Source organism: Lynx canadensis, chromosome B3 (assembly GCF_007474595.2).
Source record: "Lynx canadensis isolate LIC74 chromosome B3, mLynCan4.pri.v2, whole genome shotgun sequence".
Taxonomy (NCBI): Eukaryota; Metazoa; Chordata; class Mammalia; order Carnivora; family Felidae; genus Lynx; species Lynx canadensis.
The window spans coordinates 116145296-116159347 of NC_044308.2; the positions used below are offsets into that span (position 1 = coordinate 116145296).

A 14052-nucleotide genomic window follows, 5' to 3' on the forward strand; every position below is an offset into this window, starting at 1 on the left:
CTAAAAGCAAAAGCTTTGGAGTCAGGCACACTTGATTTCGAAGGCTTGTTCCTCAGATTCCTCATCTGTAAAGTGCAAACAACACGGCCAGTCTCACAAGGCTGCCGTGAGATTCACTGAGCCACTCTAAGGGTTTAAATCTGTGCCGGCCAGCCACAGCTATTCTGCTGTTATCCATAACGTAACACTCTGGAAGAAGAGGCAGCCTCCCAAGAATACATTTTTTGTCTGTTTTAAGAAAACTTCAGTGTTAGCCACAGATATATTTCTTTGGCTTTACAAAAGCAGAGACCTGACCACCTAGAACAGATTTTGCTCCTGTAACAGATTTCTTTAAATGCCCATTAGGTTGGGTAGATTCCTGCCGCTGATCACTTAACAGAGACTCTGTCTAATTCCAAGGGGAAAGTTGCACAAGCGTGGCCGACATGGGGACAACAGAGCAGTGTGTCAGCTGTAAGGACTTCAGTTTCCTCTCCACCTTTCAAAGCCACAGCCACATGAAGAATTTCTTTTCACATGTCCTGTGAGTCAGAGAATGGGGAGCACAGAATTTAGTGGAATAATTATTCTATGAATTCACAGTCAGAAAGAGGCAAAATCATGCAGGGTTCAATCCTTCCAGGAATAACAATCCTTTCAGGACAAGCACCATAAGGCCACGAACAGTAAAGAGTAGCTCTCCTCATATTTTTAACACAAGCCTCAAATTTTTAAAAATACTCATCGGTAGTTTATAACCAACAAAGTCATGTTATTTTCAAACAAAACATAGCTCAGGTGGGAAAGTGTGCGACTCTTGATCTCGGAGTCGTGAGTTCGAGCCCCATGCTGGGCATAGAGATTAATTGGAAAACAGCCTAATATTTCATCATGGTACTTTGTATGCACAAGATGCTAAGACCTTTATAAACATCATCTTAAATCCTTACCACGAACCTGCAAGATAAATATTATCACCATTTTGCAGATGAGGAAAGCGAGGTTCAGGTAAGTTTAGCAGCATATATTAAGGGCATACGTGGAATAAGTCATGGTGGGCCCTGGACCAACTCTCAATTTCTTCTCTCTAGAATCTCCTTGTACCATTTCTCTGCTTGGTGAACTATAATTGCCTTTCAAATTCAAATGCTCCACCCTTTATTCATTCGTTTTAAACATCTACTAAAGATTTATTGTGCATCAAGCTCACTGCAGGCCACTGGGATACAAGACACAGATCTTATCTACAAAGAGACTACCGACAGGAACAGAAAAGACGTCAATTAGCACACAGAGTGGGTCACAACAGACATATTATGAGTGCGCAAAGAGACAATGATGGGCCCCTGGCCACCTAAACCAGACCAGAATGGGTCCAGGAGACAGCTCAGCCCGGACTGCTAGGCAAAAGAAGACAGGGATCGGCATATACAAAGCCAAGGCTTGCCCTCAAAGAATCCCAGGTGACCTGGCATGGCTCCAAAGGAGAGCAATGTGCCAACCAATGCACCAGGGCATCCCAGAAGATCCCCACAGACGGTCCTCCAGAGTGGCCTGGCCAGTCTCCTTGGACAACGGCGTTCCCCCAGTGCGCCCTCCAAATACCATCACTTTCTTTATGTATCTCAACAACCACAAAAAGCCTGGTAGACAGTTACAGGTCTTGTCTTGACAGGGTTGGCTTTTAGTCTGAGGCTGATGGCAACAATGGACACTTTAGGAAGCCTTCCCTGATGCTGCCAGTGTTACTTCACCCTTGTCTGGGTTGCCGTGGACTGTGGTTGTTTGTCTGCCAGCCAATGGGCCCTGCGAGAGCAGGGAAGGTCGTTTAACCTTTGCTTTCTCAGGGCCTCGTACACAGAAGGCCTCGTCTAGTGAGTGAGCTGGTGGGAAGCACTGTATGGATAGACAGTCCCGCAGGCTGCACTGGGCGCCCTGGAGTAAGCCCTGAATTCCCAGAATAGCACTGTTATTCTTCCTGCCAAATCTTTACTGTGACTCATCCAGACAGCAGTCGTGCTAGGCAGCTGCTACCAAGTGACCTCTAAGAACTGTCCGCACTGCGGACTAGACTCCTAGGCTACGGTGACCCTCAGCTTCAGTTGTCTGCTCCTGGCATCACTGCCAACCTCCACTCTGGGGAACAAAAACCCAAGGTCCCAAAGAACCCCTCTCCTGGTGTCTGAGCCCTAACTACCTGGAAAGACAGTAGAGGATTTCAAAGATCTAAACATGGGTCCTATTTGTGTCCTCGCATCTACTCTGTGACGCTTTTAGTGCTGAATCCTAGGTGACCCATGGAGATGCCTCGGGCCACCTCGAAGAGGGTGGAGCCAGGGACTCCGTCTCTCTCAGTTTCGACGAGGGCAGCCCTGCTCTCACCTGGCTTGTTTCTTTGTTCCACCGCATTTTGTTCCATGTGAAATGCCCCACAACTAGGAGAAATGGGTCGAATGCTGCCCAAGGAAGATTCAGACAGACTTGAGTCAAATGTGTCTGCTTCACCACTTACAGCGGTGGGGCCGTGGGAAAGGAAGCTTACCTGTCCAAACCTCAGTTTCCTCACTTGTGCAACAAAGACAGCCAATTCCCACCGCACAGAGTAACTGCAAAGAATAAGTAACAGTAACTACTGCTTCTCCGGAAGCTACCCTCTACAGCTAGTAAACACGGTGTGCTTCCCCTTGGGAAGGTCCTGAAACAAGAAAGCCTCTGGTGGGATTTAGGGTGAGACTGCAGTGTCGGCCGAGAGCCTTGCTGAGGGACGACAGCAATCAGGGAAGAAGCATTCCTGGGGATGACTGAACCAGTTAGTTCTCCTCTGCCAACGTTCCTCTTTATTTCTGTAACAGAAGGTGGTGATGTAAATGAAGACTTGGCATTCCTTTGGCAGGAATAGAGTCCAAGAAAGGAACTAAAGAATGACACATTAGATGTGTCTGAGCCCCCGGGAGAGGTGGGCAGGAGAAGCCCACATGGTTTACCTCAGGTTTGACCCACTCTGATGCCCTCCCAAGGTTGAGAGAAGGTCAACAGGCCCTTTCAAGACCTTGTACAAGCGGCCTGGAGGTACCAGCTCAGCTAAAACTCTGCCTCAGTCCCTCCCCCAACGGGGAGCCGCCCATTCCCACAGTGCTGTCAGTGATTTCCCAGACGTCCTTGCAAACCTTGGGGAATGCACCCTGTGTCAATGATTAACCACCTCCAGAGGTATGGTAATGCCTTCCACCATTTGGTGGGGTCACAGGTCAGGGAGGGGCGTTCTGTGTTCTCAAAGTGAGGAAAAGCATCAGAGTAGATAGCAACCCAACCAAAGGCACAGCAAATCCACACCTGAGCTGGACCAGGACTATTTTTCTTATTAACCTATGTTGTCTCTAAGACACACATCCTGATAGGAGAGGGTGTCCCTTGAATGGGCTTCTGCACTTGGTAATTGGCTGCGACCCCACATTCCAGAAACCATTTAATAATTGTTGGTGAAGATAGTTGAACTACCACATATGAAAGCACTCTGTAAATTGTGAAGTAACACAAAACTGTTCTTGTTGTTGTTGTTAACCAGACCTCATTCAAAATGATGATCTATTTGTTACTATATATGTAATATATAGATGAATACATTGACATGGTAAATATTTACTGATATGGTAATATGTGCATGCTATATTACATTATTATTATTTTTTTTAAGAGAGAGAGAGACAGACAAGCAGGAGAGGGGCAAAGAGAGAGAAGGAGACACAGAATCTGAAGCTGAGCTGTCAGCACAGAGCCTGATGCAGAACTCGAACCCACAAACTGTAAGACCATGACCCGAGCCGAAGTCAGACACCCAACAGAGGTGCCCCTGTATTATATTCAAAAGCAGCTTACAAAACAGAATGATCTCATTTTAAGGGACGAGTAGATGAGCACAGGAACAGAAATAAATGCACCAAAATATTAACAGAAGTTATCTTTAGAAGTGAGTAATGGGTGATTTCTTTTTCCCTTTTTTTTCTTTTTGTTTACCCATATTTTCTAATTTTTTTTCCTACAGTGAACACATTTTACTTCTATAATTTTATTTTAATGTTTATTTATTTATTTATTTTGAGAGAGAGCCAGGTAGGGGCAGAGAGAGAGGGAGACAGAGAATCCCAAGCAGGTTCCAGGCTGTCAGCACAGAGCCCGATGCAGGGCTCGAAACCACACACGATGAGATCGTGACCTGAGCTGAAACCAAGCATCAGACGCTTAACCCACTGAGCCACCCAGGCGCTCCAAGTTCTATAATTCTGAAAACTTAAAATGCCTCCACTCCATCCCCCCCACACCAGGCAAGAAGTCATTATAGGAGACCACTAACCACTGCACTCTGTGCACACACAACCAAAGGGAAAGGTTTTGTCAATTACTTCTCCTAAGGCGGTCTAATCCAAGCACATCAGGAAACACATGAAGTCGAGGATCTGGGCCGTGATCATCATACCCTCCATCACAGCATGTGGAAGAGACCCAGAGACCTACACTCGAAAAGCAGTAAGACAAACTCAGCTGGGCCTCGGCACACAGCAATAGAAGAGGCCCAGAGGCCCCAGACCTTGAGGAGTTCCACGAGGGGTAGAGGACGGACACAGGCTCTGCCCAGTACCTGGCACACAGTAAATATTCCACAAACATTTCCTGAATGAGTAAATGAGTTACAAGTCGATTTGTGAACAAACGTTGTCCAAGCTCCTGGGCATGTGTGGGCCCTCTCTGGGACATCCTGCTGAGCCCCAGGCCTAGTGGGCCAATCATCCCAGAAGAAGCTGCCTGAAATGCAGGCACAAGGGTATACAGATGGCAATATGGCTACACCACAAAGTTTTAAGAGACACATATTTAGTTCCTTTTTTTAACTAGGCTTCACACCCAGTGCAGAGCCCAGCATGGGGCTTGAACTCACAACCTTGAGATCAAGAGTTGGACACTTAACTGAGTCACCCAGGCACTGCTCTGATTCTAACCACAGCTTTGTCTCTACCACCTGGATGAACTTAGACAAATGACTTAAACCATCTAAGCCTCGGTTACCTTATCTGTCAAATGGAAATAATATCCTCTACTTTTGGGGATTCTTGTGAGGAATAAAACGAGATAAAATAGAGGTATAGTGGGGTGCCTGGGTGGCTCAGTAGGTTGAACGTCCAACTTTGGTTCAGGTCATGATCTCGTGGTTTGTGAGTTCGAGCCCCATGTCCGGCTCCGCGCTGACAGCTCAGAGCCTGGAGCCTGCTTCGGATTCTGTGTCTCCCCTTCCCTCCACCCCTCCCGTACTTGCACTCTGTCTTTCTCTCAAAGAAAGAATAAAACATTAAAAGTTTTTTTTAATGGGGTACAGTATTTAGCATAGAGCCTAGCTCATAAGCATTTGTGTGGGTAGCAAATACTGTCACCAGTGTATGCATATTGTACAAACAGCAATGGGTACAAGTTTTCCTCGGACACAGGTTTGAGATCATTTGGAGCCACTTAGGTAAGTAGGCTCAAGGAGTAAAGGCCCATCTAAGGGGTTCCAATACATTGTTCCTTGCAGGGAATACTGCAGTGCGGAAGCTAAGACAGCTGGAGGGAGCACAGTGAATTATGTCTTCAAACCACATTCCTCGACCGAGATGAGTCAGGAAGCTGAAGTCCTGGGAACAACTCTAAACTGAAGACCTAGTGGCAGAGCAGACCACATGACCATTTCCAAGCCACCTCATCCAAAGTGCTACTGATTTGGAGTTTACCTCCAAGCCATTCCCTTCAGAGAGCAGAATAACTTCATCAGATGATTCACCAAAGGCTCCTCAAGCCTGCTTTCAGGATCTGTGGTTGAAAGGCAAGACCTGGAGGTTAGCCTTAGAACAAGGGCACTTTGGGTAAAAGATGAATGGTCCTGCCCTGTTCCGTCCATGATGGACAAACTTCTACAATGGCCTTGTTCTTCCTTGCCGGCCACTTCTGTCACCATGAAAAGACCTTACATTAGATATTGGGGCTTTTGCTTCCCACTTAGAATGTGCCTGCATACCTGCAGCAACTCTCATACTCTCATATACTCTCATATACTCTCATATACTCTCATACTCTCATACTCTCATATACTCTCATACTCTCATACTCTCGTATACTCTCAGTATAGCAACAGAAACTTTTGGCGTCTGTGGCAATAAAATCTGCACAATTTCAGGGCCAGGCTGGAGAAGAAGCCTAGCAGGAATACAGGAAGTAGAAAACAGTAATGTTACTGAGAAGTCATGGTTTCCTATGAAGAAAGGGTAAGATCAAGTTGAGTGTGGCAAGTAGCTGATTGTCCCCCAAATCCACTCTCCCCTTCTTCCATCATAAGAGTTTTAGCTGGACACACAGTTACCCAACTAGAGCCTACATCTGTCTCCCTCTTCTGGAGCCGGGTGTGCGCATATAACAAAAGAGCAGGAGATGTACACAACTTCTGGGTTGTCTCCAAATTAAAGACAACCTGCTTGTCATGGATAAGCTCTCTTTCTCTGTTTCTGCAAAATACAACGTGGAAGCAACAGTCACTCAGATGTAACCATTTAGATAAGAACAATGCACTGAGGGACCCGGAAAGAACCTGGGTTTCTGAAGGATCTCACGGGGCACAGCTACCCCACAGCCTGGACTGGCTGGACTACTCTTTGAGTACTACTTTATTTAAGCCACTGCATCTATAGGTCTCTTTGTAATAGTAGCTTAGCCTAATTAATATATTAGCTATTCTCATTTAGCCTATAGTCAAGTAATGAAAGCGTTAGATTGAAGCCTATGAAATTGCTGTTTTTGTAGGTCAAAAACATTGGAATATCACTACACAGTTCACACTGATGAAATCTGGCCAGATACTTTAAGGGAAGAAAACTCTTTTCTGCATGATAGTCACTTCACCCTATAATTAATGCTTGGGGATATACGATGCAATATACAGAAGCTACAAAACATCACTAAAAGAAATTAGAAAAGGTCTACGTAAATAGGAATATATCTCATGTTCATGGATTGGAAGACTTAATGTTGTTAAGCTGACAACAGTTCCCAAAGTGACCTACAGGTTTAACACAATTCCCATCAAAATCTCAGCTGCCTATTTTGGAGAAATTGATAAAGTGCTCCTAAAATTCATTTGGAAACGCAAGGCACACAGAATGGCCAAAATAATCTTGAAGAACAGCAAAGCTGGAGGACTCACATGTCCTAATTTCAAAACTTAGTACAAAGCTACAGTAATTAAAATAGAATGGTACTGGGATGCTTAGGTGGCTCAGTTGGTTAAGCATCCAACTTTGGCTCAGGTCATGAAATCATGGTTTGTAAGTTCAAGCCCTTCATTTGTCAGGCTCTGTGCTGACAGCTCAGAGCCTGCCTTGGATTCTGTCTCCTCCCCTGCCTCCCTCTGCTCGTCCCTGCTTATGTTGAAAGAAAAGAAAAGAAAAGAAAAGAAAAGAAAAGAAAAGAAAAGAAAAGAAAAGAAAAGAAAAGAAAAGAAAAGAAAAGAAAAGAAAAGAAAAGAAAAGAAAAGAAAAAAGAAAAGAAAGGGAGAGAGAAAGGAAGAAAGACTGATTAAAACAAAAGAGTCGTACTGGCATAAGGATACACACATAGACCAATGAAGTATAATTGACAGTCTAGAAATAAACCCTTCCATCTGTGATAAATTACTTTTTGACAAGGGTGACAATTAGCAAAGAACAGCCTTTTCAACAAATGGGGCTAGATACAGTAGTCCCCCCTTTATCCATGGGAGATATGTTCCAAGACCCCCAGTGGATGCCTGAAATTGCAGGTGGTACAGAACCCTATAGATGTTTATTCCTATGCATGTTTATCATGCACCTGATAAAGGACTTATATTAAAAATATATAAAGAACTCTTTCAACTTAAAAATAAGACAGATAACCAACCCAGTTTCAAAACTATTATTCCTTTTCTTTTCTTTCAACATAAGCACACATAAATATGATAAAGTTTAATTTATAAATTAAGCATAGTAAGAGATGAACAATAAAATGGAATAATTATATTATAATAAAAGTTATACAAATATGCTCTTTCTTTCAAAATCTTATCATTCTATACTCACCCTTGTGATGATGTGAGATGATAAAAAGCCTACGTGATGAGATGAAGTGAGATGAATGATGTAGGCATTGTGACCCAGCGTTAGGTAATACTGACCTTCTGATGATAGGTCTGACCTTCCAGACTATGGTTGACCATGGGTAAATGAAACCATAAAAAAGCGAAACCACTGATAAGGAGGGACTACTGTAGTCACAGGCAAAAGAATGAAGTTAAACCCCTTACCTCACACCACATACAAAAATTAAGTCAAAATGGAACACAGACCTAAATGTAAAAGCTAAGAGTTTTATAACTCTTAGAACATGGGTATAGATATTCATAAAACTTGGGGATGGTTTCTTAACTATGACACCAAAAGCCTAAGCATAAGCACTCAAAGCACAAGCAATCAAATAAAAAAATAGATAAATTGGACCTCATCAAAATTAAAAATGTTTCTGTTTCAAAGAATACCATCAAGAAAGTAAAAAGAGGGCAGCTGGGTAGCTCAGTCATTAAGCATCTGACTTCAACTCAGGTCATGATCCCATGGTTTGTCAGTTCGAATCCCACATTGGGTGAGCTCAAGTCCCGCTTCTAGTGAGCACGAGCCCCGCTTTGGGTGAGCGTTGCCTCTCTCTCTCTCCACCTCTACTTCTGCCCCTCCTAGGATTCTCTCTCTCTCTTTGCCCCTCACTCAAAAAAAAAAAAAAAAAAAAAAAAAAAAAAAAAAAGAAAAGAAAAAAACAAGAAAAAAGAAACCCACAGAATGGGAGAAAATATTTGCAAATCATGCACCTGATAAAGGACTTATATTAAAAATATATAAAGAACTCTTTCAACTTAAAAATAAGACAGATAACCAACCCAGTTTCAAAACTAGCAAAGGATTTGAATAGGCATTTATCCAGAAAAGATATACAAATGGCCAATAAACACATGAAAAGATGCTCAACATCAGGAGTCATTAGAGAATAAAATCAAAATTACAATGAGATACCACTTCATATCTAACTGGATAGCAATAATTAAGAAGACATATAATAACAAGTATTGAGACAATGCAGAGAAATTGGAACCCTCCTACATTGCTAATGGAAATGGAAAATGGTGCAGCTATGGTAAAAAAAAAAAAAAATAGTTCGGTCGTTCCTCAAAAAATTAAACACAGAATAACCATATAACTTAGCAAATCCACTTCTGGGTATATACTTAGGGGAACTGAAAATCTATGTTAATCTATGTTCACACAAAAGCTTGCACAAAAATGTCCACAATAGTATTATTCACAACTGCCAAAAAGTGGAAACAACTCAAATGTTCATCGACTTATAAATGGATAAATAAATTTCCATAGGATGGAATATTATTCAGGTATAAACAGGAATGAAGTTCTGACTCATGCATGCTACATGGATGAACCTTGAAAACATGATAAATGAAAGCAGCCAGTAAAAAGACCACATGTTGTATTGATTCCATATATAAGAAATGCCTGGAATAGGCAAATCCATAGAGACAGAAAGTAAATTAGTAGTTGCTGGGGACAGGGGGAGGCAGGATTGGGGAATGACTACCAACAGGTATTGGGTTTCTTTTTGGGATGAGAAAAATAATTCTGGAAACAGATAGCAGTCGTAGTGGTTTGAATGGTAGCCCTAAAAAGATACATCCATGTCCTAATATCCAAAACCCTTATGTGGAACAGAATCTCCCCCAAAGTCTCAGAGGGGGCATAGCCCTGTTAGTACTGATTTCAGACTTCTGGCCTCCACACTGCAAAGGTCTATTGTTTAAAGCCACCAGGCCTGCGGTAGTTTGTTACAGCAGCCTTAGCAAGCTGGTAACAATGCCGAGTGGTACAAAGTTGGTAAATTTACTGTAAACCATCGACTTCTACATTTTGAAGGGTGAACTTCGTAATACGTGTATATCTCAATAAAGCTGTTTTTTTTTTTTTTTAAAGCAATTTTTTTTTTTTCAACGTTTATTTATTTTTGGGACAGAGAGAGACAGCATGAACGGGGGAGGGGCAGAGAGAGAGGGAGACACAGAATCGGAAACAGGCTCCAGGCTCTGAGCCATCAGCCCAGAGCCTGACGCGGGGCTCGAACTCACGGACCGCGAGATCGTGACCTGGCTGAAGTCGGACGCTTAACCGACTGCGCCACCCAGGCGCCCCTTTTTTTTTTTTTTTAATACACACATTCGTCATATACACACACAAGCTCACTTTACAACTCACCAGGAAGAAACAACTTCATAGACTGAAGTCCGATGATAACCATGGCCCTTTCTTTTGGTGTACCAAGGTGATGCTACTTCTCACAGCCAGGAGGATGCACCCTCTGCACAAGCTCTTCCTCCCATCAGTGGGGATTAGATTTTTAGATCCATGTGCCTATGACCTCTTAGGCGGACATTTACTAGGGGAATGGCTAGTCTAATCTGTGACTCTACAGTTCTCAGTACATGCTTGAGACCCATCTTTTCCCATTTCTGTATCAATGTTCAACAGATAGTGCCCTGACTAAAAGGTTAACCATATAACTAGAAAGCATAATTTCCAACCCACCAAAACAACAGAGATAGCACAAAGAATACTCATCAGCTGAAGAGCTTAGAGTGAGAACAAGTCCAGCAATAACAGCTGCGGTTGCTAAGGAAGCCAGGGGGACCCCGTGGAAGGTCAGTCCCCAGGAATGCCTGGGTGCCCTCACCACCCTACAGTCAGAGATGGGAGTACACACTGCCCCTGGGATCTACTGGTCTTTCCTACGGAGCAATCACTAACACATAGAGGCGGTACCTGCCACAGCACTAAAGGAATTTTGGATAGATGAAGGCGTTAGAAACTGTCCCACGGCAACCTGGGAGTTACTACAGATTGCTGTGAAGGGGTCACTTAGACCCACTTGGGGTGTCTGGGAGTCTATGCATCCTCAGTTCTCCAAGTCCTGAAACACGTGTGCAGCCAAAATAGACCAGGGCGGCACTGCCCCTGACCCTTTGGACCTTACCTCCACACATCACTGCCTTTGGAAAACATGGAGGCACGGATGACTTCGGGTGCCATCCAAGCATATGTCCCTGCTGCGCTCATCTTTGTGGTTCGGTGCCATTCTCGAGCCAGGCCAAAATCAGTGATCTTCAGAATCTTGTTGCTCAGGTCTCCATTCTCCACCTTCTGGAGGATCAGTACTGGGAAGAAAAGGAACATAGAAGAAACCAGAAAGTCTGCATTAATCACAGGGAAACCACCAACTACAGAGCCCTCCTGCCAGATTCTTACCCTCTCCTCTAGGCTCCACTGTGCAGCTACTATGGACTGATGGTAGGAGCCATCATTTTTGGTAAGATGCACCTACGATGCATCCATTTTCGTGGCAAGTCCTTTATAGGCATTATCATTAACTCACAACAACCTTATGAGGTAGGTACCATTGCCATATCCTTTTTACAAGATGAGGAAACTGACATAAAAAATCAACTAATAAGCCAGGACTGACACAGGCAGCCTGACTCAAAAGCCTTCCCTCTTAACCTTCACAGCACACAGCCCATTCACGCCCGATGGAGGGACCCGTGATGTCACAGCTGACCCTTCTGAGGAGAGGCTCCTTGGGCTTCCTATCTGGCCAGGCACCCCTGGGCCATAACCACTCTCAGACCACAAGGAATGGGGTGCATTTTGGAGGCGCAAGGAATGGATTTTCAAGGTTCCAGACAGTGCCTGCACAGTTCCCATGAACCTCTCCCAAGTTAAGTTTGTAAGAAAGCTGTCTCTCAGGCACAGAGATTTTCCTTTGATCCAGGAATTCCCTCCCCCACCCCCAGCCACTGAGAACTGCCTGATAAATTGAAGAAGTCAGAGGATACATGTATGTTCGCAACCATGAAACTCTCTGTGTGTATGACCCAGGAGGAAAGAACTAGTTCACTGAATCAGTAATACTCTGGGCCTGTCTCCCCAGTTCTAACACCAAAGCACCACAGTGTGGAGCCATCTGGGCTCTCCTAGGACAGTAGCTGAGGCGGCTACCTCACCTACATGACAGCTTCAGCTGTCTGCATCCCCTTGCAGGAGTCAATCTTCCTAAAAAGGGCAAACACGCTAAGGGGCACCTGGGTGGCTCAGGTGGGTAAGGGGCTCAGGTCACGATCTCGCGGTTCGTGAGTTCGAGCTCCCCATCGGGCTCTGTGTTGACAGCTGGGAGCCTGGAGCCTGGTTCCGATTCTGTGTGTCCCTATCTCTGCCCCTCCCCCACTTGCAATTTCTCTCTCTCTCTCTCAAAAATAAATTAAAAAACAAAAAAAGAGCAAACACGCTAAGTGACTGAAGTGCTGTATGCCAAGCAGAGAAGCTCTGAGCGGGCAGAGGGTACGTGCGAGCCAGGCCTCCATTTCCACAAGCAGGAAGGTTCTGAAGGCCTCATGAAAGCACAACCTCTCCCGGGCTGGACGCTGAACACCTGGGATTCAGAGCTTTATACTCAGGACTTCAGAGAAGGTAGGAAGAGTCTCTCCCCATCCCTGCTCTCCAAGTCCAAATGGGAAGGGGAGGGAAAGGAATCCACTGAAGACCGAGTAACAAAAAAGTTGACTCGGTTCCTCCAACCACTCTGTCTAGGTAAACAATGAGAAAAATCAGTTCTGAGCCCTACTGTGCTGGGTCACACCCTCCCAGGGTTGACTTTCCAGTGACCCTCACTGAGGGCCTCTTCAGAAGGCTTTACCTTTACCTCTGAGAGGCAAACTCCTTCAATAAAGGGATGTGTGATGGTGGTACTCTGGGTACCATGGAGGGGTTTAGGGGTGCTTTTTAGGGCACAAGAGCCTTAGGCAGTTCCTTCAAGTCACACAGCTATACTTTTCTCATCCTGCCCCCAGCCTGCAAATGCCCACTGGATTGTTACCTATTGGAAGGATGGTTACCTATTGTTACCTATTGGAAGGACAAAGATCTTTCTGTCCTAAGTGCTTCTCAGAAAATCAGCAGTGAAGAGGGGATTACAAGCAGCTATAGAGCTGGAAGCACAAAAGAAAACAGTGCTGGCCCCTCCCTAGATCTAATGGACTAGGTCTCCTTCCTCCACACCCTCTCCCGGACTCCCCTGACACACCCCTCCCCACTGGGAGCTGAATGGATCCAAGTCTCTAAATGCTTGGACAGATTTTAAAAAAACTTTCTCCATCTCCTCGAATAACAAACATCTTTCCAGATTCTTCTGTGCCCCTCTCCCCTTCTCTGCTGGCAGATATAACAAATATGCCCTCAAATTGCTGGGCCAGTGGCACTAAAGAAACCCACCATTCCCTGATTAGAGGCAGCCACCAGCTGCTGACCCTCTCTCTCTAAGCCACCCTTAAACCAAAGATTCAGAGTGAGCCCATCCCCTTACGTAGCCAATGGGATTTAGTCTTATCACCCAAACTCCAGGTGCTGGGACAGGGTGAGTGGGAGGGTAACAGTTTGATGATGCATCTAGAACGAGCTGAGCTTCCGCAGATCCTAGGCTGGAAGGGGGAACAAAGAAGTTTAGGTTCTGTTACAGGACATGGGTTTAGAGAGAATGAATGGTACAGCAAAGATGTTTAAATACATTAGCCTGCCAGATGGCTGGAGAGGGATGGCAGAATGATGGAGATGGGGCAAGAATCCACCCAGGGAAGGTCTCCCTGAATACAAATGCCTTTAGACAGTGCAGGTCCAGCCTAGTTCCACCTAATCCCCACCACTCCCTGCTGACTTCTATCCGGCTGACCTCAGACACAGATCCCCATAGATTGGACCCGTGAAGGCATCAGAGTTAGAAATCGCCGGCCATGGGGTCCTGACCTCAGCAAAGAAGAGACTGTCGTCAGAAGCCAGCTAGTGATCCTGGCTACATCTATCTCTGTCTAGTTCCAAAATATTTTTCATCACCTCCAAAAGGAAATCCATATTCATCAAGCAATCATTCCCCATTCTCCCC

The 14052-nt window shown here is 44.8% G+C and overlaps 1 protein-coding gene across 3 annotated transcripts in view; it reads right to left on the minus strand.

Annotated features, from left to right (window-relative positions):
• Positions 1 to 14052, minus strand: part of MAP3K9 (mitogen-activated protein kinase kinase kinase 9) — an 80924-nt gene that overhangs the window by 22651 nt on the left and 44221 nt on the right. For all 3 annotated transcript variants that reach the window (XM_030319447.1, XM_030319445.1, XM_030319446.1), the window contains exon 3: positions 11098 to 11278. In XM_030319447.1, the coding sequence (XP_030175307.1) occupies positions 11098 to 11278 (181 nt within the window). The remainder of the gene's footprint in view (positions 1 to 11097; positions 11279 to 14052) is intronic.